Source organism: Erpetoichthys calabaricus, chromosome 2 (assembly GCF_900747795.2).
Source record: "Erpetoichthys calabaricus chromosome 2, fErpCal1.3, whole genome shotgun sequence".
In the NCBI taxonomy this organism is placed as follows: domain Eukaryota; kingdom Metazoa; phylum Chordata; class Cladistia; order Polypteriformes; family Polypteridae; genus Erpetoichthys; species Erpetoichthys calabaricus.
Genome location: NC_041395.2, coordinates 231,579,019 through 231,600,605, shown reverse-complemented (window position 1 = coordinate 231,600,605; position 21,587 = coordinate 231,579,019). Strand labels below are relative to the sequence as shown.

General features: G+C 37.0%; 2 protein-coding genes across 2 annotated transcripts in view; one reads left to right on the top strand and one right to left on the bottom strand.

Annotated features, from left to right (window-relative positions):
* Positions 1-207: 207 nt before the first annotated feature.
* bub3 (BUB3 mitotic checkpoint protein) overlaps positions 208-21,587 on the bottom strand; it is a 69,199-nt gene continuing 47,819 nt past the window's right edge. Inside the window, exons 5-8 of the mRNA XM_028795244.2 lie at positions 15,459-15,617; positions 15,039-15,216; positions 3,850-4,066; positions 208-571 (exon numbers count right to left, since the gene is read on the bottom strand). Of these exons, the coding sequence (XP_028651077.1) occupies positions 562-571; positions 3,850-4,066; positions 15,039-15,216; positions 15,459-15,617 (564 nt within the window). The 3' untranslated portion in view covers positions 208-561. The remainder of the gene's footprint in view (positions 572-3,849; positions 4,067-15,038; positions 15,217-15,458; positions 15,618-21,587) is intronic.
* Positions 9,710-21,587, top strand: part of LOC127526696 (craniofacial development protein 2-like) — a 260,456-nt gene continuing 248,578 nt past the window's right edge. The window contains exon 1 of the mRNA XM_051922868.1: positions 9,710-9,985. Coding sequence (XP_051778828.1) covers positions 9,746-9,985 — 240 coding nt within the window. The 5' untranslated portion in view covers positions 9,710-9,745. The remainder of the gene's footprint in view (positions 9,986-21,587) is intronic.

Below are 21,587 nucleotides of genomic sequence, written 5' to 3'. Positions count from 1 at the left end.
TTATATTTGTGGATTTCTTGATTGAATACTAATGTCTGATGAGAATTCCATGTGAGTAGCCTCAATGGAAATATACTTGCTGAAAAAAATGTTGGCGGGCTCAATATTTATTTCCTTTCAAACTGTGTGTGTGTGTGTATACTGTATGAATGTGTGTGTATACTGTATAGTAAAGGTGCACTTTAAAATAACAACACAAAGAATCTGTACAGAAAAAAGATCAAATTTATTTTTATCAGTTTTAAAACTACTATGGAAAGTCAGTGTCTGAGCAATATCAAAACAATAGTACAGTGAAATTATACAAAATTTACAAGTACTGTATTAGAGACCTGAAATTACTTACTTTTTTGCCTTATAATTAAAACTCTTATTTTAGAAATTTAGAAAATACATAAAAAGAGGTGCAGGAGGAAAGAGCAAGACTTGGAGGGGAACGAGAGGTCTTCACAAATATAATTCAGGCTAGAGAACAGCAGACATTCCCAAAAACCAATGAAGAAACAAACAACTGGCTTAAGGGTTCACAAAGAGAAATGGATACAACTTTATGACTGGTAGTTAAGTTGACCTGTGGAAACAGAAGTTAAGAAAATTTAATATCTACGCAAGACAGGTCCATCATCAGATACATTACTCTGAGTAGAAAATGTTTCACACAAATTTCAGGCTCCTTCATTACTGAGGACGCTGCAATTGACATACAACTCTACACAATGGCATTTCACCAAACTGCAACACTCATTACTCCTTAAAGACTGTGTATCTTAAGGCACATCTGGTAAATGTCTGTGACTTCAGTTTTATGTTTGTTTTTTTAAACAGAACTTAAAACTTAAAAAAAAATAAAAAAAAAAAAAAAAATCCTGGCACAAAACAGATCTTACAATAGTGAAGCATCCTTTCATATGTCTTACTGTCAATTATATTTGTTTTATTATTTCATTTGCTGTTTTCTTAGGTAGGTTTGGCAAGGAGTATGTCCTTTTGAACTTTACATTTGATATTAAAGTTTAGGTAAAGTTTTTTGTATACTTTGATGGACTAGCACCCTGTCAAGGGCTGTGCCCTGCCTTGCACCCAGTGGTGCTGGGATAGTTTTCAATCCCCCTCTCATTCATGAACAGGATTTTAAGCAGATTTGAGAATACTACATATTTATGGTATGCAAAATATATCAGTCCCTGGCAAATTAGCACATACTTAAACTCCAAGAACATTCCAAACATAAGGGTAAGTAAGCAGTATTTACAAAGTATTATAACAGTTTATTTAAGAAATGCGCATTTGTACTGAAAATTCCATTCAATTAAGCAAAATGAGACACAAAAAAACACATATGTGCTGTTCATTTTGAGCTGAAAATGATTGTCAATATCAGGTTTTCATAACAAAGACCTAAATAACAATCTTCTAAAATTTTAACCAAAATAACTTTATAAGTTGTGCATATATATTTTAAATTCATCACTGAACAACTATAATATAAACAAATTCAATCATTCCATTTAAAGCATTAAATGTAAATTATACAAGAATATGTTAATAACATGATCTTTTTAGCACAACATTTAAGAGCGACACAATCCAGAAACAAAATCACATACATTTAGCTGAAACAGACCATTGGTCCATTAGTCGACAAATGAAAGACCTCATAGCTTAAAAATGACAAGACAGTATCACAACCTCATTACTATTTCTTCAAATTCACTTAAAGACAGAAACAGGTCCAAAGAGTTGCCTGTCTTAATGCATTGCAATTGCTTTAAAATTATTTCTAAATAAGCTTCTTAGCTCTGTTTTTTCTCAGCCTATTACCTTCTCAGTATATCCCCCTCTGGGATCAATTGTTTGCTAATAGATGATTGTTCAAGTCATGAAACAATGTCAGATTTACTATTAATGGCTTTATTTTTGCTAGTAAATCAAATTCAAAATTCTGCATCTCCCATGAGCCACAGCCAAACCCCTCTGTACTGCAACAGGCCAGGAAACAAACCATCTGCTATAGAAAACAAGCCAGTGCCAATTGGAAATCTGAGTTTAATTGTATATTAACCTTGTCAGAAGGTATACTGCACTTGTTGTACAATTGAGCAAATGTCATGTTAGGAAACTAACCAGTCACTGAAGAACTATTCTGTACGAACTATGTATATTTTTCAGGTTGCTCAAAGCACATTTCACAAGATTACTTGTTCCTTTTTATTAAGCAAAATGTTGTTTAGCTAATGAAATTAATTTTTAACAAAAATTGTTTTCATTATGCAAAATAGTGATATGATGAAAATGAACTTCTACATGAATATATCAACTGGACCTATCTGTAAATGAACTCATTTAAAATATGGGTTTAGTTTACTATGGTGTCAGCCTTTCAATTTAGTTATTCTGAAATCGGTATAGACTTAATGGCATGCTGCACCTAGTTATGCAATTTGTTACTATTAACAATGATTCAATTTTACGTAGTTGGCTAGAAAATATATTTTAATCAACATACAATACACAGTGACCTTCCTAATGATTCTAGAAAGGAAATTTCTTCCAACAGGAAAATATTACAGGAAAGTCCTAGATTTATTCACTGTATTTATTACATTTTTCATGGTTTTACATCTTTTACCACCTCTGTTTCAACATTAATGCTTACTATTTTGTGGTTGCAATCATTAAATTACTCTCATTTAATAGTCATGTTTACATCTATTACTACTTTTTAAATGTCAAACTTAGACATGCTTTAACATTTGCAAAAATTGCAGCGGATGTACCCAAAATTCTACAGAACTCAGAGGTCCACCACTTGCCTAATTTGGGTAACAAAGTTATTAATAAACTGTAGCAGTGGGAAATACTATTCGGAAGTGCTTAAGCATGAAATTTATCACTGGAATACTCACATTTCCCATCTGACACAAAGCATGTGAATACAGCATTGTCAGAGAGAAGTATCTCAAGTTGAAAGTACCTCACAGATATTCTACATATATCTTATCTGCTCAGAATAATGTTAGAAAATGTGTTATAACCAAAAAATAAATAAATTTATCCATACACTACCTTCCAGTACCATTATATGAGGATTACAAATTTAGTCCTCATGTAAACTTGAATTATGTACAATGACATGCATTAACAAACCACTAAATAAATGGATTTAAAGTGAGTGTTCACATGCACATATTTAAATAAAATTAATGCTATTTTGTTGACTGATTCATAACATGTATTGATAAAGGGTGTTTAAACTAAAGATTTATTTATTTCTTCACTCCGTACATAATTGAAAATTCTTTCATTTTAAGTTGTATGAATAATGATGCCAATGCGAAATCTTAAGACTGTTGAAAAGAGGATGACAGCTAAAATAGATTGAAACTGCTAAAACGACTGGTAGTCTGAAGGCTCAAAAGTTAAAATAAATAAAATACATATAAATACTCTAGAATGTACATCCATCTATCCAAAAACAAAAAACAATTTTCCAGTCTGTTTGATAATAGGTCACTTATTATAATATTGAAATTAAGAAGTCTCCCTTACAATGCTAGGTAATGAACTTTGCATTGTACAATCTTTTTCTCACAATTTAGAACAACATGGACATCAAGAGAAGGAAGACAGCAATTCCCAAAATTCCAAAACATACCCAGGTACAAAGACCAAAATGTACACTGCATTGTTCAGATAACCTTAAATCTAATTCTAAAGTAGGAAAAGTTACCAAGGAAACAGTACATTGATAAGATGTAACAGAAAATTCACTTTTAGACTAGATCTTTTAATAAATACATAACATACTTCAGATTGTGATTTTAAAATATATAAAAAATAGTGACTTACTTGGGCTTTGTTTCAGCATCAGTAACTTGGCGAATGTAAATTGCATCTTCAGGATGTTCAATATCCCCCATTTCATGCATGTAAGAAGAAGCTATGGCCAATGTTGACCCATCATTACTAAATGCCAGAGAAGCAATGCTGGTAGGGTAGCGATGAAACTGGCACAATCTCTTCTTGTTGAACGGATCCCAGATATTGACAAATCCATCTGAACCACCTTGAGATTAAAGAAATTATATACTATCATTAAAAACATTCACTTCAGGATGTAAAAACCACAGAAAATTAATCAAGTTTAGATGTACTGTAAATAAAAGGTAATTAAGAATGTGTTTGCATCGGTTTATTTTTTAACAAATAAATTAACTATGTGCATCCTGAAATAAACCAACAAAGTAATGCATTTCAACAAACATGTTCATTAACTTCAGTAAGTTGTCTACTGAACTGTACGCATGTCCAAGGGATACATCAATAAGGTTGTGCAATATATAGTAGGTGAAAGAAAAGAAAAACAGAAAATTTTCAAGCCTGTGACCACACAGTGGTGCACATTGCAAAATGAAAAGCAATGTCTGCCAGGAATGAATTACATACATTGTGGTGCATATCGCTTATAAAGTCAAAAAATATAAATAAAATAAGTAAAAAAAAAACAAAAAAAAAACAAACAAAAAACAACAATTACAAACTGGAAACAGAATCAATCGATTTGAATACATATATAGGATAAATGTCTGATATATAGAAAAAAATACAAAACAACTGTATCTTAGGTATAAAGAGCAAACTTATAAGTAACATAACATCAAACAAGAATAATCATAAAACATAAGAATAAATCAATAACAAGTGAAATATGTAAACGTGTAGTTAAATACAGAATAATTACACTGTCACAAAAATGTAATTAGTTTATATTAAAAAAAAAAAAAAAAAAAAAAAAACTCTAGGGAAACTAATGGAACATGAACCCTGGTCTCAAGGTGAGGCAGTAGCGCTATCACAGTTCCATCATGCTGCCCCCTGGCCAACTAACAAAACACAAATGAGATTAAAGTAATCAAATTTCACAAATTTGGCAATATACAGGTGCTGGTCATAAAATTAGAATATCATAACAAAGTTGATTTATTTCAGTAATTCCATTCAAAAAGTGAAACTTGTATATTAGATTCATTCATTACACACAGACTGATGTTTAATCAAATGTTTATTTCTTTTAATTTTGATGATTATAACTGACAACTAATGAAAGATCCCAATTTCAGTATCTCGGAAAATTAGAATATTGTGAAAAGGTTCAATATTGAAGACACCTGGTGCCACACTCTAATCAGCTAATTAACTCAAAACACCTGCAAAAGCCTTTAAATGGTCTCTCAGTCTAGTTCTGTAGGCTACACAATCATGGGGAAGACTGCTGACTTGACAGTTGTCCAAAAGACAACCATTGACACCTTGCACAAGGAGGGCAAGACACAAAAGGTCATTGCTAAAGAGGCTGGCTGTTCACAGAGCTCTGTGTCCAAGCACATTAATAGTGAGGCGAAGGGAAGGACAAGATGTGGTAGAAAAAAGTGTACAAGCAATAGGTATAACCGCACCCTGGAGAGGATTGTGAAACAAAACCCATTCAAAAATGTGGGGGAGATTCACAAAGAGTGGACTGCAGCTGGAGTCAGTGCTTCAGGAACCACCACGCACAGATGTATGCAAGACATGGGTTTCAGCTGTCGCATTCCTTGTGTCAAGCCACTCTTGAACAAGAGGCAGCGTCAGAAGCGTCTCGCCTTTGGACTGCTCCTGAGTGGTCCAAAGTTATGTTCTCTGATGAAAGTAAATTTTGCATTTCCTTTGGAAATCAAGGTCCTAGAGTCTGGAGGAAGAGAGGAGGGGCACAGAATCCACGTTGCGTGAGGTCCAGTGTAAAGTTTCCACAGTCAGTGATGGTTTGGGGTGTCATGTCATCTGCTGGTGTTGGTCCATTGTGTTTTCTGACGTCCAAGGTCAACGCAGCCGTCTACCAGGAAGTTTTAGAGCACTTCATGCTTCCTGCTGCTGACGAACTTTATGGAGATGCAGATTTCATTTTCCAACAGGACCTGGCACCTGCACACATTGACAAAGCTACCAGTACCTGGTTTAAGGACCATGGTATCCCTGTTCTTGATTGGCCAGCAAACTCGCCTGACCTTAACTCCATAGAAAATCTATGGGGTATTGTGACGAGGAAGATGCAATACGCCAGACCCAACAATTCAGAAGAGCTGAAGGCCACTATCAGAGCAACATGGGCTCTCATAACACCTGAGCAGTGCCACAGACTGATCGACTTCCATGCCACGCCGCATTGCTGCAGTAATCCAGGCCAAAGGAGCCCCAACTAAATATTGAGTACTGTACATGCTCATACTTTTCATGTTCATACCTTTCAGTTGGCCAACATTTCTAAAAATCCTTTTTTTGCATTGGTCTTAATTGATATTCTAATTTTCCGAGATACTGAATTTGGGACTTTCATTAGTTGTCAGTTATAATCAACAACATTAAAAGAAATAAACATTTGAAATACATCAGTCTGTGTGTAATGAATGAATCTAATATACAAGTTTCACTTTTTGAATGGAATTACTGAAATAAATCAACTTTGTCATGATATTCTAATTTTATGACCAGCACCTGTATTATTACATAGAATATTAACACTTTATGGCTCAGATGTGTACCTGCCGTTGGAAGTTATTACATTAACAATACAAGGGTCCATTATTGGGTCAGATTAATGTTTCAGTATTGACAAGAAATACTGAAGAATAAATAAAATTACAAAAAAAAAAATGTAATACACTTTATCAATTAAAATTAACTGATTCTTTATCCAGTTTATACCTTTCCTTTGATATCTCCCCCTCTCACACACAAACCCCTATTTTTATCAAGGTTATTATAGTTGTGCCCTATTACATTACTTTTTATTTAACAAAGATGTTTCTATTTTATTTTTTATAAACAGTTTCAGTTTTAGTAATGGTGGTATGGTTAAATAAATACTATGGAGTTTAGTTTTGTCTCATAAACACTGATAACTGGAGACTTGATGGGTTTGGAATAAACTGTTTTAAGAAAGCCTATACGTATTGCCTGTTAAAAACAAACAACAACAAACCTATATACTGAAAATTAACAAGAAAGTTTTGTTTTTTTTTAAACAAAAATTCTGAAATTTGAAGTTTCAGTAGACATGTGGGCTTTTTTGCATTTTCTGTGTTTGACTGAGTTTGTTCCCCAGGCTGCCTCACTTTGCAATTATGATGTTAAAATTGGCGGTCTTATGTTATATGGATGTAGACAGCCATGTGCTATCTGATTCTTGGCGCTTTTTTGAACGGAAACAGATCATTTGCTTATTTGTAATTACTCTGTAAATGACTTTTTAAAAATTGGAGGAGTTTTATTCCTAATGTCAGCAGCATATAACATAACCTGCTCCAAGCCAATGCATTCCTATATTTGTTGCTTTCAATGAGCTACGTCATTTGTCTACCTACCATACTGATCACTTAATAAAGGACTTGGGGGGAGACCCCCTAGCCTTGAATCACTGTTTAGCCCCCACCCAGCTATACTGAGGGAACCACAAAAAAAAAAAAACTACAGCAGTATGTAATGATGAGACATAGGCATTCCCTAGACTTGAACAATCAATACACAAGGACAGCAAGTAGTCCATGAGCAGAGAACACAGAAGAGGGGAGCAGAAAGCCAGAAAAAGCATCCGAGATTATAAGCAATATGTAGGTGTGCAAATACATACATTCACACACATACATATTCTTAGATGTACAGGGTTGTGTAAAATTTGCATCTTCCTGATTTCATCTAATTTTTGCTTACTCATTGTAGAGAAAAGCCAAGCAAAATGACACCTTTTATTGGCTAACTAGAAAGATTACAATATGCAAGCTTTCGAGGCAACTCAGGCCCCTTCTTCAGGCAAGATGTAATCAATCAATGTAATTACATCTTGCCTGAAGAAGGGGCCTGAGTTGCCTCGAAAGCTTGCATATTGTAATCTTTCTAGTTAGCCAATAAAAGGTGTCATTTTGCTTGGCTTTTCTCTACATTCATAATGGCTAACACGGTACAACACCCTAGTACTGCTTACTCATTAAAATTTAATTATTTCTGATCTCCAAACAAACGCTGTATAATATAAATGCCTGAGCAAACAATGCGATGCAATTTTTAAATGACTGTTTAATTTATTGAAGGAAAAAAAAAAAAAAAAAAAACTTATACTACACATGTAGAAAGACTGCCTTTTAAACTTAATACAGTGGAACCTCGGGTCACGACCGTAATTCATTCCAAAACTCTGGTCGCAACTCGATTTGGTCGTGACCCGAAGTAATTTCCCCCATAGGATTGTATGTAAAAACAATTACTCCATTCTGGACCGTACGAGCTGTATGTAAATATATATATTTTTAAAGATTTTTAAGCACAAAAATAGTTCATTATAATTATAATTAATGTTTACTTCTTCTGCTTGGGCTCTCTTGTTCGCTCACGCTCTCTCGCTCGCTGCACAGGGAGAGACTGAACATGGGCAGAAATCATCAGCGCATACAAACCGGAAGGGAAACTGGCTTGTTCGTCACCCGAGTGTATGGTCGTGAACAGATGCAAAAGTTTGGCGAACTTTTTGGTCGTAACCCGATTTGTACATGGTCCAAAACGTTCGTGACCCGAGGTTCCACTGTACTTGGTTGCGACACCTCTACCAGCAACAAGTACAATTTTGGTAAAAGGATATCGATATTTGGCATCACTAAGGAAAAATTCAGGACCACTCTCCTTGAGCAAGGCCCTTAACCCTCAATTGCTCCATCCTAGGTATGATGTTAATCTGCATCCAACCCTGTAGGTAGACCCTCCAACCTGCAGGAAAAAATGCTCCTAACCTCTCTCTCTCTCTCTCCTACAGAAAATTAATTCAGCTACATTGAAGGGCTTCTGACTATGAACTGCTCATTTAAGGTCCTGCCACAACATCTCAATGGAGTTTAAGTCCACTACAAAACCTTAATTTTGTTTTTTGCTACCCCCCTGCCCCAGGTATTCAGAGGCAGATTTACTTTTATGTGTTGGATCTGACTTAAACGTAGAACAGTCATAATTTTCTACCTTTTTACAGTGAAAAGTACTCTTTTAGAAGATCTGAAAAGAACCCAGCCACAGGGGATGCACAAACCAGTGTGTTTCTTTGTGCCGGTCCAGATAAACGGGGAGGGTTACGTCAGGAAGGGCATCCGGTGTAAAATTTTGCCAAATCAATATGCGGGCAACAATACAAATTTCCATACCGGAGCGTTTGAGCCCTGGGTTAACAACGACTGCCACCAGTACTGTTAGCCAACAGGGTGCTGGCGGAAATTGGGCTACTGTTGGCCAAAGAAGGAGAAGAAAAGGGGGGAGACGTGTCCAGAAGCAGGAAGAGAGGAGGAAGGTAAAGAGAGTGGAGCTGAGGGTAGGAACTTTGAATGTTGGCAGTATGACTGGTAAGGGGAGACAGTTAGCAGATATGATGTAGAGAAGGAAGGTTGATATATTGTGAGTGCAAGAGACTAAATGGAAGGGGAGTAAGGCAAGGTGGATCGGAGGTGGATTCAAATTGTTCAATCATGGTGTGGATAGGAGGAAAAATGGAGTAGGGGTTATTCTGAAGGAACAGTCAAGAGTGTTTTGGAAGTGAAAAAAGTGTCAAGACAGTAATGATTTTTGAATGCTGGATATTGGAGTTGTGATGATGAATGTTGTTTGTGCAAATGCCCTGCAAGTTGGGTGTACAATGGATGAGAAAGAAGATTTTTGGAGTGAGCTGGATGAAGTGATGAACAGTGTACCCAAGGGACAGAAAGTGGTGATTGGAGTGGATTTCAATGGACATGTTGGTGAAGGGAACAGAGGAGACGAAGAGGTGATGGGTAGGTATGGTGTCAAGGAGAGGAATGAAGAAGGTCAGAGGATAGTGGATTTTGCCAAAAGGATGGACATGGCTGTGGTGAATATGTATTTTAAGAAGAGGGAGGAACATAGGGTTATGTACAAGAGTGGAGGAAAATGCACACAGGTAGATTACATCCTATGCAGAAGAGTCAATCTGAAGGAGATTGAAGACTGCAAAGTGGTGGCAGGGGAAAGTGTAGTTAAGCAGCATAGGATGGTAGTCTGTAGGATGATGCTGGAGATCAAGAAAAGGAAGAGAGTGAGGGCAGTGCCAAGGATCAAATGGTGGAAGTTGATAAAGAAGACTGCAAGGTTGAGTTTAGGGAGAAGGTGAGACAGGCACTGGGTGGTAGTGAAGAACTACCTGACAGTTAGGAAACTACAGCAGATGTAGTAAGGGTGATAGCAAGAAGGGTGCTTGGCGTGACATCTGGACAGAATAAAGAGGAAAAGGAAACCAGGTGGTGGAATGGGGAAGTACAGGAGAGTATAATGAGGAAAAGAATGACAAAGAAGTGGAATAGTCAAAGAGATGCAGAAAGTGGACAAGAGTACAAGAAGATAAGGCACAAGGTGAACAGAGAGGTGGCGAAGGCTAAAGAAAAGGTGTAGGATGAGTTATATGAGAGGTTGGACACTAAGGAGGGAGAAAAGGACCTGTACCAATTGGCTAGACAGAGGGACCAAGCTGGGAAAGATGTGCAGCAGGTTAGGGTGATAAAGGATAAAGATGGAAATGTACTCACAAGTGAGGAGAGTGTGTTGAGCAGATGGAAAGTGTACTTTGAGAGGCTGATGAATGAAGACAATGAGAGAGAGAGAGAGAGAGAGAAGAGGTTGAATGATGTGGAGACAGTGAATCGGGAAGTGCAACAGATTAGCAAGGAGGAAGCAAGGACAGCTATGAAGAGGATGAAAAATGGAAAAGCTGTTGGTCCAGAAGACATATCTGTGGAAGCATGGAGGTGTTTAGGAGAGATGGCAGGAGTTTTTAACCAGATTTTTTAATGGAATCTTGGAAAGTGAGAGGATGCCTGAGGAGTGGAGAAGAAGTGTACTGGTGCCGATTTTTAAGAATAAGGGGGATGTGCAGAGCTGTAGTAACTACAGGGGGATAAAATTGATGAGCCACACCAAGAAGTTATGGGAAAGAGTTGTGGAAGCTAGGTTAAGAAGTGAGGTGATAATTAGTGAGCAGCAGTATGGTTTCATGCCAAGAAAGAGCACCACAGATGCGATGTTTGCTCTGAGCGTGTTAATGGAGAAGTATAGTGAAGGCCAGAAGGAGTTGCATTGCATCTTTGTGGACCTGGAGAAAGCATATGACAGGGTGCCTCGAGAGGAGTTGTGGTATTGTATGAGGAAGTTGGGAGTGGCAGAGAAGTATGTAAGAGTTGTACAGGATATGTACGAGGGAGTTGTGACCATGGTGAGGTCTGCGGTAGGAGTGACGGATGTATTCAAGGTAGAGGTGGGATTACATCAGGGATCGGCTCTGAGCCCTTTCTTATTTGCAATGGTGACGGACAGGTTAACAGACGAGATTAGACAGGAGTCCCCGTGGACTATGATGTTTGCTGATGACATTATGATCTGTAGCGATAGTAGGGAGCAGGTTGAGGAGACCCTGAAGAGCTGGAGATATGCTCTAGAGAATGAAGGTCAGCAGGAACAAGGCAGAATACATGTGTGTAAATGAGAGGGAGGGTCAGTGGAATGGTGAGGATGCAAGGAGTAGAGCTGGCGAAGGCGGATGAGTTTAAAAACTTGGGATCAACAGTACAGAGTAATGGGGATTGTGGAAGAGAGGTGAAAAAGAGAGTGCAGGCAGGGTGGAAAAGAGTGTCAGGAGTGATTTGTGACAGACATATATCAGCAAGAGTGAAAGGGAAGGTCTACAGGACAGTAGTGAGACCAGCGTTGTTATATGGGTTGGAGACAGTGGCACTGACCAGAAAGCAGGAGACAGAGCTGGAGGTAGCAGAGTTAAAGAGGCTAAGATTTGCATTGGGTGTGACAAGGATGGATAGTATTTGAAATGAGTACATTAGTGGGTCAGCTCAAGTTGGACGCTTGGGAGACAAAGTCAGAGAGGCGAGATTGTGCTGGTTTTGACATGTGCAGAGGAGAGATGCTGAGTATATTGGGAGGATGCAACGGATGGAGCTACCAGGCAAGAGAAAAAGACGAAGACCTAAGAGAAGATTTATGGATGTGGTGAGAGAGGACGTGCTGGTGTTGGGTGTAACAGAACAAGATGCAGAAGACAGAACGATATGCAAGATGATGATCTGCTGTGGCGACCCCTAACGTGAGCAGCCGAAAGAAGAAGAAAAGAATTATGATAAGAAACTGTGTAGCTATTTTCATAAAAATTGGCAGGAAAGAGCAGAGCAATGATGTTACTGGTCTAGTATGAAGCTAACTGAAAAACTAAAACTACCAAGAATCACTGCAAAAACATCAACTATGTCATTCTTGGCCAGCATATCCCCTTGAAAACCCTTTTTGGAATGGAAGTATACAGCTGTGGTGAATGTAGTGTACTGCTCATTCAAAAAGCAGAGATGTGGGTGTAGTTTTGATATGGGGTGGTGTTCAAAGTGTTATTAGGGGTCAATATTTTTTAGTGCCAGATTGTAGAAATGCACTACTGTTTGCTTCCAAGTCGTGAAGCACAACTTATAATAAAAACAGCAGGGTTTGAGCATTCAACAATCGGCAACAATATTAAATGCGACAACCTCATGCAGTACTTCAGGCATAGATGAAGCATATAATTATGTTAAGCATTTATGTTGGTATATTTTAGTGCAAGATATAAATCCTTTAACAAAATTACAAAAAAATTGCACCTGAACAAAATGCAAGAGCAGTTAAGGCTTGGGTTGGGTTGGTCACTGTCTGTGCAATACTTGCAGTTTCTCCCAGTCTGTTTTAGGTTTGTACTAAATTTATGGCTTCAAAACCCTAGTTTAGAAAATGGATGGATGGAATTTTTCCTTCCTCATTTGAAATGCTTTAACCAAACATTTAATTATACTGCTCAAAAAATTAAGGGAACACTTGTTCATCACAGCCTAAAACCAAACCAATTAAGCTTCAGAGATGTCAATCTGTCCAGTAAGTATAAGCAACTGTGAATCATCTTCAACTACTTTGGTGCAAATGAAAGCGACAACAAGTACAATGGAGGTGCAAGAGCAAGATACCCCCACAAACAGGGAATGGTTTTGCAGGTTGTGGACACAGACAATTGCTCTCTCCTTATTCTTCTGGACTGATTCTTCTCTAGTTTTGCATTTTGCTAGTGTCCTTGTCACTACTGGTAACACAAGGCGGTACCTGCAGCTGATTCAGGTTGCACAGGTATTCCCGGACTGCTGTTAGGCACCTGAATGAAATCCTCAGAGCCAATGTCAACTCTTACGATGGTGCAATGGGCCCTGGGTTACTTTTGATGCAGGGCAATGCCAGACCTCATGTGGCTAGTGGGCGTACGCAGTTTCTGGATGATGAAGGCACTGATGTCATTCACAATCCCTAGACTGTGACGATGCAGGTTCTGCTCCAGGCTCCCATCTCCAGTTTGGGAGCTCTTGAACCCGACACCGTCGGTAATGTTACCGGATGAGCTGGACAGTGAAGACATCAACAACGAAGCAAGTGGATGGTGCAAAATGTGCAAAGTGCTTTTATTTAAAACAAAACCAAAAACAAATTGTTCAAAAAAAAAAAAAAAAAAAAAGTGCAGTGCTATCAAAATGTTAATAAATAAATAATACATTAAAAGCCAGTGAAAAAGTGGAGGTTAAAATCCAATAAATAAATCCAGTTAAAAATGGGGTTAAAACAATGGCTGGAAGCAGTCCTTTTAAAAACAAAGCCCGGTGTCTTCTTTCTACTGACAACTCCCCTGTTTCTCCCATCTAAGCTATGCACCAGAGGAGTCACCCTACTTGCAGCTGACCTTCTCTGCCTTCTGCTGGTCTGTTCGCCTTTCTGATCCCTGGCTCCGGTGAGTTCCACCAGACCGTGACATGGGCTCCCCAGCAACTAGGGCACTCATGCTGGGGGCTTTCAATTCCCAAGTTCCAGACTCCCGCAGTCATATGCGGCGAGCCATCCTCCTGGTCATTCCCGCTCCTCAATAACGCTCAGTGGGAGCATCCACTATCGACTGCCCCCGGGTGCCAGCCAAACACCCCGCTAGGGCTCACTGCCCAGCTGCCTTCTTTCTTACAGAGAGCCCACTCTTGCTCACTCACTGGCTCCCTCACGCACGGGCTCCTTCGCTTCCAACTGCCTTCTACTCCCTTAACCTCCTTTCACTTTTTCTTTTCCTTTTTTCCTTTTCTACTCCGCACTCATGCTCCTACTACATATAATGGGGATGTGGCTCAGGTGTGGCGATTAGTAGTTCCCGTCATCAATTACGGATGCAGACGATTCCTCACCTGTGCACATAAGCGAGGACTGCCCGCATCACGAAGTGCCCAGGAACCACTCTGGCCACACTACCACACCCCCTTCTTTAAACTGCGAGTGCGGCGATTATCTATTTAAAAACTGGGCTTTTCGATCTGAGCTGTGGACCCGCTATACCACAGAGCCGAAACCAGTTGAGAACCTCTGGGTCAATATGTATTGGTGTATTGACTGCTGCCAAGTATCACCACAGACTGTCCAGAAGAGCACTGATGCCCTGGCCCAGGTCTGGGAGGAAATCCCCCAGGACACCATCCGCCATCTCATCAGGTGCGTGCCCAGAAGTTGTTGGGAGTGCATACAGACACACGTTAGGGCCATACACGCTACTGAGTCACATTATGAGTTGCCAAGATGAAAATCACGCAAGTTGGATCAGCCTGTGATTTCAATTTTTGACTTTGAAATTTCAGTGTGATGTTGAATCCAGCCCACAATAGACTGGTGATTTTGGTTTTCACTGACTGTTGTTACATCATTTTCAACGAATTATACAGTATTACTCAGTAAAGATTTTCCACTCGAATATTTCACTCATCAAGATCTAATGTGATATTTAAGTTCTCTCTCAGTTTTTTGAGCAGTATATATTAAAAGGTTCATGCAGAGCCAACTCTGAGCAATCTCATAAGAAATTAAGTTTTGTTTTATTCCCCTACAAAAAAAAAAAAAAAAAAAAAAACTCTTACCTGTAGCAAAAGTGTTGTGAACACTGTGGAATGAAACAGCATTGACTGGGTAGACCTGCTCAATGCCATTTTCCTTTAACCTGTGGCATTTGAAGGCATATTTCTTCTTTTGTACTTCTGGACTAGGATCCAAATATTCAACTGCAACACGACCTTCAATTGAGCTCAGGACATAACCCTGCAATTAACATTAAACTAATATTAATATTAATTTTCTGGAGGTGAATTACTCCCATATAGATGCACATTGAAAAATAAAAATAAAAATAAATAATTTACATGAAAATTCTGACTGACAGTTCAATGACCAAAACAAAATAAATATTTATATAAAGAATGACAAACTGAGTTTTGAGAACTGAGTTGTTAAACACAAAATGCAAAGACTTCATAATAAATTTACTGAAATACAGGTCATACCTGCTTATTGGGAAAAGCTCGAATACACCTAGTCTGGTATTTCAAGCTAGACTCTCTCCTCTGCTGCACATAACCCATGTTCCGAAGGTCCCAAACAAGCACTCTCCGACCAGCAGTTCCAACAATAAGTCTGTCTCCCGCAACTGACAAGGTGTAAACCTGGGAGTAGGAGATTGAGCTCATGAATGGAAACAGACAAGCTGACAAACTTTAAAGGAAACATGAAACCTCATGTCTACATTATACCAACTGCTGAAGATATCTTTATTGATTGTTACTCAAGAAACCAGCCGGGCAAGGCTATGATCTAGAATACTTGTTCCTGATCATGATTCAAAAATGTGTTGAAAGTGGAGACTATGGCATCAGATATTAAATTTGGAAACCTGAAAAATAGACAAATGCATTGGTTGCTTTATTTAGGCTACTAGATACTGAAAGTGTGTAAAAGATACGACTTACTAACAATACCATTGTTTTAAAGATGTGCGAGGTAACAAAAACTTCAGAAAGACAAAGGAAAATGCTTTAAATCAACAAATTTATATAAATTCCAAATTACAGCGTACCTAAAAAAAATGCAGTTATTATCGGGACTTCTTCCATGGTGCTTACATTGCATGCAATGTATGAAATTTTCTATAATATGCTGGGTTGCTTAAAAGACAATCAAACACTGTTAATACAACATATAATATACATCTCAGGAAATATTTAAAATAAAAGGAAAGGTATGTTATTTGGGGTATGTGTGAATTGTTTAAACATCATTTTCAAGATAATACTTTAGGTTGTGCTTATTTTAAAAACCAGCACATGAATGGTGTGAAGCATTATTTTTCCAAATTCAGCAATCAATGCATTTAGCCGATCGTGTATGTCATAAGTGGCTTCATTGTCTTGGACAACATGAAAAATCAAGGCATGGTTGTAGAAATACTGTAGCATAAATCTCATAATGATTACACTGCCCCTCAACACACACATACAATTCACAATATCCAAAACAAAGCACTACTCTTACGACAAACAAACATACTTATTCTTAGGACAGCAGAGATAAAGTAAAATCTTGAATAGCAGTACTGCAGTACTTGAATGCAAACATTGTGTTCATATGTGCAGTTTGAAGTACAGTACCCAAATATGGAAACTAGATGACTATGATGATATAATCAACCCTGAATAACTTAATTTAGTACAGCAGTTATTTCAAACAACTGAATTTGAATAGACAGACCCTTAATGTTTTTTTTTATTACAGACAAATTATATTGCACTGATTTAGATGATGAATCCACATGATTTAACAGAAAATGTAAAAAAAAAAAAAAAGTATAAAAAATAGCAGAACTTATCTATAAAATGTATATTATTAAATTACATATAGTTTTTTATATAACACACACACACAGTACTTTGTTAAATGTAGCTCATGCTTACTTGCATTTAACTAGTAAGAACTAATTGCAAATAATTACTCACACAGGACAATCATTTTTATGCTAATAATGTATTTAATTTTCCATCAAGGAATGCTATACTTAATGATGCTTGACAATTAGTACTGAAAAAATATATTAAGGTACATGGTGTTGTATGAAGTTACATAGCATCATATACATTTAAACAGGTGCAAAGGTATTTAAACTTAAGAACCTAAAAAATATGGAGAGTATAACAATTTGGATTCTTTGAAACATTAAAGTATGGCAAATAAAGCATTAGAATTTATGGCAGGTTTTATTTACATTCTACTTGTCCTGTAAATCATTCCTTGCCTTTCGAGCTGCCTTTCTAAATCCTGAAACATTACCTTTCTTCTCAACAAATCTTCACTGTGATGCCAGGTGCTGTCTTCTTAAGTTTAACCACTTCAAATCATTTCAATTGCTCTGCTATTAAAAATTGTAATTCATACCAGTCATTTAGCAATACATAACACAAGCTATTCTTTATAAATATTGGTTGTCAGCCTGAGCCTTCATCCTAAATGGTCCCTTCTGCCCTTCTGGTGCTATAAATCAAGAACCCACGATGACAAGTCATGCAGATTCTTGCCAGTTGACGGTGTGCAAACATTCATCCAGTGAAGTATTACCAAAAATGATGACATAATGAACCCTGCAGAACTAATACACAGCTTCATTCTGCGAGGCTGTCTGTTGCACTCCAATCTGTCACAAATTCATCCCTTTACCTTGCACATGCCAAATACAGCTATAAATCACAGCTATTATCTAATGCAATCCATTTATCCTGAACACAGGGCTTTCGCTGAAACACTGGCAAAAATAATCTATTGAGCAACAAGGCTGCTCATCGGTAATGCACCGTGTAATGTGGTCATTTTCACTATGTCAGGGCAAAGATCCTGGTAAACTGGCAAGTTAGGATTGCTGAAAACACCTATTGTTAAATCAACAATTCTGAGTGGATATAGCAAAGGATTTTTCAGATTGTGAAAATACAACCTGAGTATATACATATATTAAAGGAGAGCCAGATAAATCAGCTGAAAGAATTAACACTGTCTTTATATTAAAAAAAACACCACCAAACAATGTACACAGTAGGACTGTCATGTTACTGAAGTTTCCAATTAACGATATAAAGCTTAAGAAAAGCTTTGATACTCTGAAGGGGAGAGATGCAAATACATTTTTTTTTTTTAAATAAAGACAGCTAGATTCTCCTGGGTGTGTATGTGTGTGTGTGTGTTTGTGTGTGTGTGGGGGGGGGGGGGGGGGGGGGGGGGGGAACGGTATATTGGTTCAAAAGACTTGCACATTAAAAAGTAATGAAATGCTAAAAACAGAAGAGTAGTTCTATCTTTATTAAACATTAACAATACTTCAAAAATTTTACAATAATGTAAATATTTTGTCTTAGGGTACACCACTTATTTAAAAAACCTTCGGCGTGTCATAAGTCTGGAACAGAAACAGTGCAAGCAAAATAGTGCAATGTTCTTTAAACAATGTTGTAGCCTAAAGCTGTACTTTACAAACTTTTTCCATGGCAACCTCCTAAGGACATTGAAAATTCTACTCTATGCACCAGTACAGTAAAAAGAAAATGAACAAGGGATCAGTAACAGAAATTGAATCGGTACATTTCTTTAAAATTATTTCTTTTTAAATGTCTAAGTTCTTAGGTGTCAAGAAAATGTTACTATGCTTATTGTACATCACATCTTAAACACTTCTTTGATATCAGTACAGAAAATAATCTAATACTAATAGAACACAGTATGCACACTAGTTGATGAAAAATCTGAATGCTTTTTGAAAAGTGACATTTTTGACACATTCCTTAATAAAGTTTCCTGTTTGCTTACAAAGAAGACCACCACACTGAAAAACAACACACCTATATCCTCAAATGCACACTCCAAGATAAAAAAATAGAGGAAGCAGCTGTGTGTGGATTTTTCCATCAAGCATGATGGCATTTGGCATGGAGAACATGTAAAATTAAAGAAGGAACGACAAACAAAGATATGTTAGCATTAAGAGTTAAACAATCACATCTTACTGTGCCCACATTAAATTAAAAGGGATACAGAATTACAGGAACACTCAATTCTGCTTTGTCTTTTTATATTACTTTACATTAACAGAGAATCCTAATTTTGTGAAGGCATCTGTTTTTAAGTGCCACATTTGTTTAAAGGATTCTTTTAAGCAGTTATTCACAACTAATGTTTGAAGATGTATCACAAGCAAAAAAGTAAAAAAAATTAATAAGGAGGAATATCAACAACAAACAGTAAAATACATGTAGCACTCAAGACATTTAAGCTGCATTTAAAAATATACTTATTTTTATTGTGAGCAATTAAATTCTATTTTTTGGATAATCTAACAGCGCTACTTAATGATTTGTTTGTTCTATGATTAAACTTCAATGCCAATTTTGAACAGCAGCACAGTGAGAGGAGGCAGGGCTGCTGCTCCATGTGGGAACTGAACTCTCTATCAAAACAATAAGTGAGCAGGAAAGTGCATCTGATGTGGATACAATCACTACTACAGAAAACACAATTATAACTGTTACAAAACTTTCAGAATCGATACTTATCAAAGTTGGTATTTTTGACAACACGAAAGGACTCAGACATCGTTTGCATCTTTTTTTATTCTTTAGTGCTTGGCAATATTAGACTATCAATCAGGCTGTACCGATTTTTTTCTTAGTTACCACAATGTAATTTTTAAAGAGTGATGCCATATGCACATCTGATAACTGTGCCTCACTAAGAATCCTAACTCCAGCTAGATACTAATTTTTCTATTTGCCCACTGACAATGAGGCTACTGAAAATTAATTATTTTTTATGTTTAAAAGGTCTTCTTATGAAATATATTTAACTAGGTGGGTATATGTAGTATAATATTTTTATATATGAAGAGTAGATGAAACAAAACTGCTGCGTTTGTAAGTATTCCCCTACTTGAATAACTGGTCAAGTTTTCCTTGGTAAAAATGACAGCGGTCTTTAATGCAATGTCTTTTCCATGTGTATTACATCTTACAATAACAAAATATATTACTCCCTTTTTAACTTAACAAGTTGTGGAAGTGAACTTAAATATCTTAGTATGATCCACAGCAAAACAAGAAATACGCTGTTATGGCACATAACACACATATCAGTTCATTGTCTATACACACACACACACAAACACACACACAATATATACATATAATATAAAAATTCTACAAAAATCATGGGGAGAAAAATATCTGATAATTAACAACTTCAACCTTTTCTCCTTTTACTTGCAGAACTTTGTTGTAGTTCATGCCAGATTTACATATAATTGAGACAACAGGATGAAGAAGCTGCCTAATCAGCACATATACTACAAATGAATAAAAAACAAGCGATTTTGGCCAAGGCAGTGAACCATCTAAAAATAAAAAGCATTGCTTCTGCATTACACACAGATGGCTGGGAAAAAAATAAAAGTCCTCAGTGTATCAATGATATACAGTGCATCCGGGAAGTATTCTTGAGGTAAAGTAAACTTTTTTCACGTTGTCATTATGGGGTGTTGTGTGTAGAATTCTGAGGAAAAAAATGAATTTAATCCATTTTGGAATAAGGCTATAACATAACAAAATGTGGAAAAAGTGATGCGCTGTGAATACTTTCCAGATGCACTGTATTACAAATATTTCCTACAACAGTGAAGGAAAAATAAACAACTTAAACATTAATAGAAGGCTGGCAAAACAATGCAAACAAAGTTAACAATACTCTGCTATAACAGGAACAGAAAAGAACTTGAGTAGAAGATCTACAACAAATACTGACAATAGTAATTTCAGTGGATGATCCCATAAAAACAAAACAAGACCAACTAATGAAAAAAACCTGCTTAAAAAAAATCTATACAAATGCATATATAAGCACTTTCTTTGCCAAGAGGAAAAATATGTTGCAAATGATAAATAAATAATTTCTACTAATAGCTTGCAAAAAACATAAAACCTACATCTAAGCAGCAACTTCACTAAACACTAGAATTACCAGAGCCTGCGAAAAAACTCGTAGATCCGGTCCACCTTAAATCCCATCGCACCTCTCTGTCAGTGTCTTTTGTCCTGTAAATCTGCCGATAAAGACAAGCGGCCTGCTATTCCATCCCCCCACCACCGCAGACCATGCACAAAGTTCTCCTAGCTCATGACATTGATTATCTGGGAGTGAAGTGCTGGAGTTTTAGAGTGGAAATAATAGATCGTTATTTGGAACAAACGCATTTCATGTGTGTTCCGTTTCTACAATAATCTGTGTAAAAACATTGTTAAAGCAGTAACGTTTTCATATTTTAGTAGTAAATGACAAAATGTTGGCATAAACTATATAATGTGTGAAGCCTGAAGTCCAAAGATTAAGTAAACACTTTCACAAAAGGTTCAAAGATGATACAACAGCTTCCGTGGCATAGCAGTAAGATCTGCTGACTTGTAATCAAGAGTCCCCGGTTCGATCCCGACTGACTCCTATATCTGCCATTTTCAGTAGTGAGCTGCTCTTATTGTTATTATACACTACACACATACATTTGGTTTGCGTCTGTAACAGACGGTGTACACTTATAATACTTGTAAAAGTTA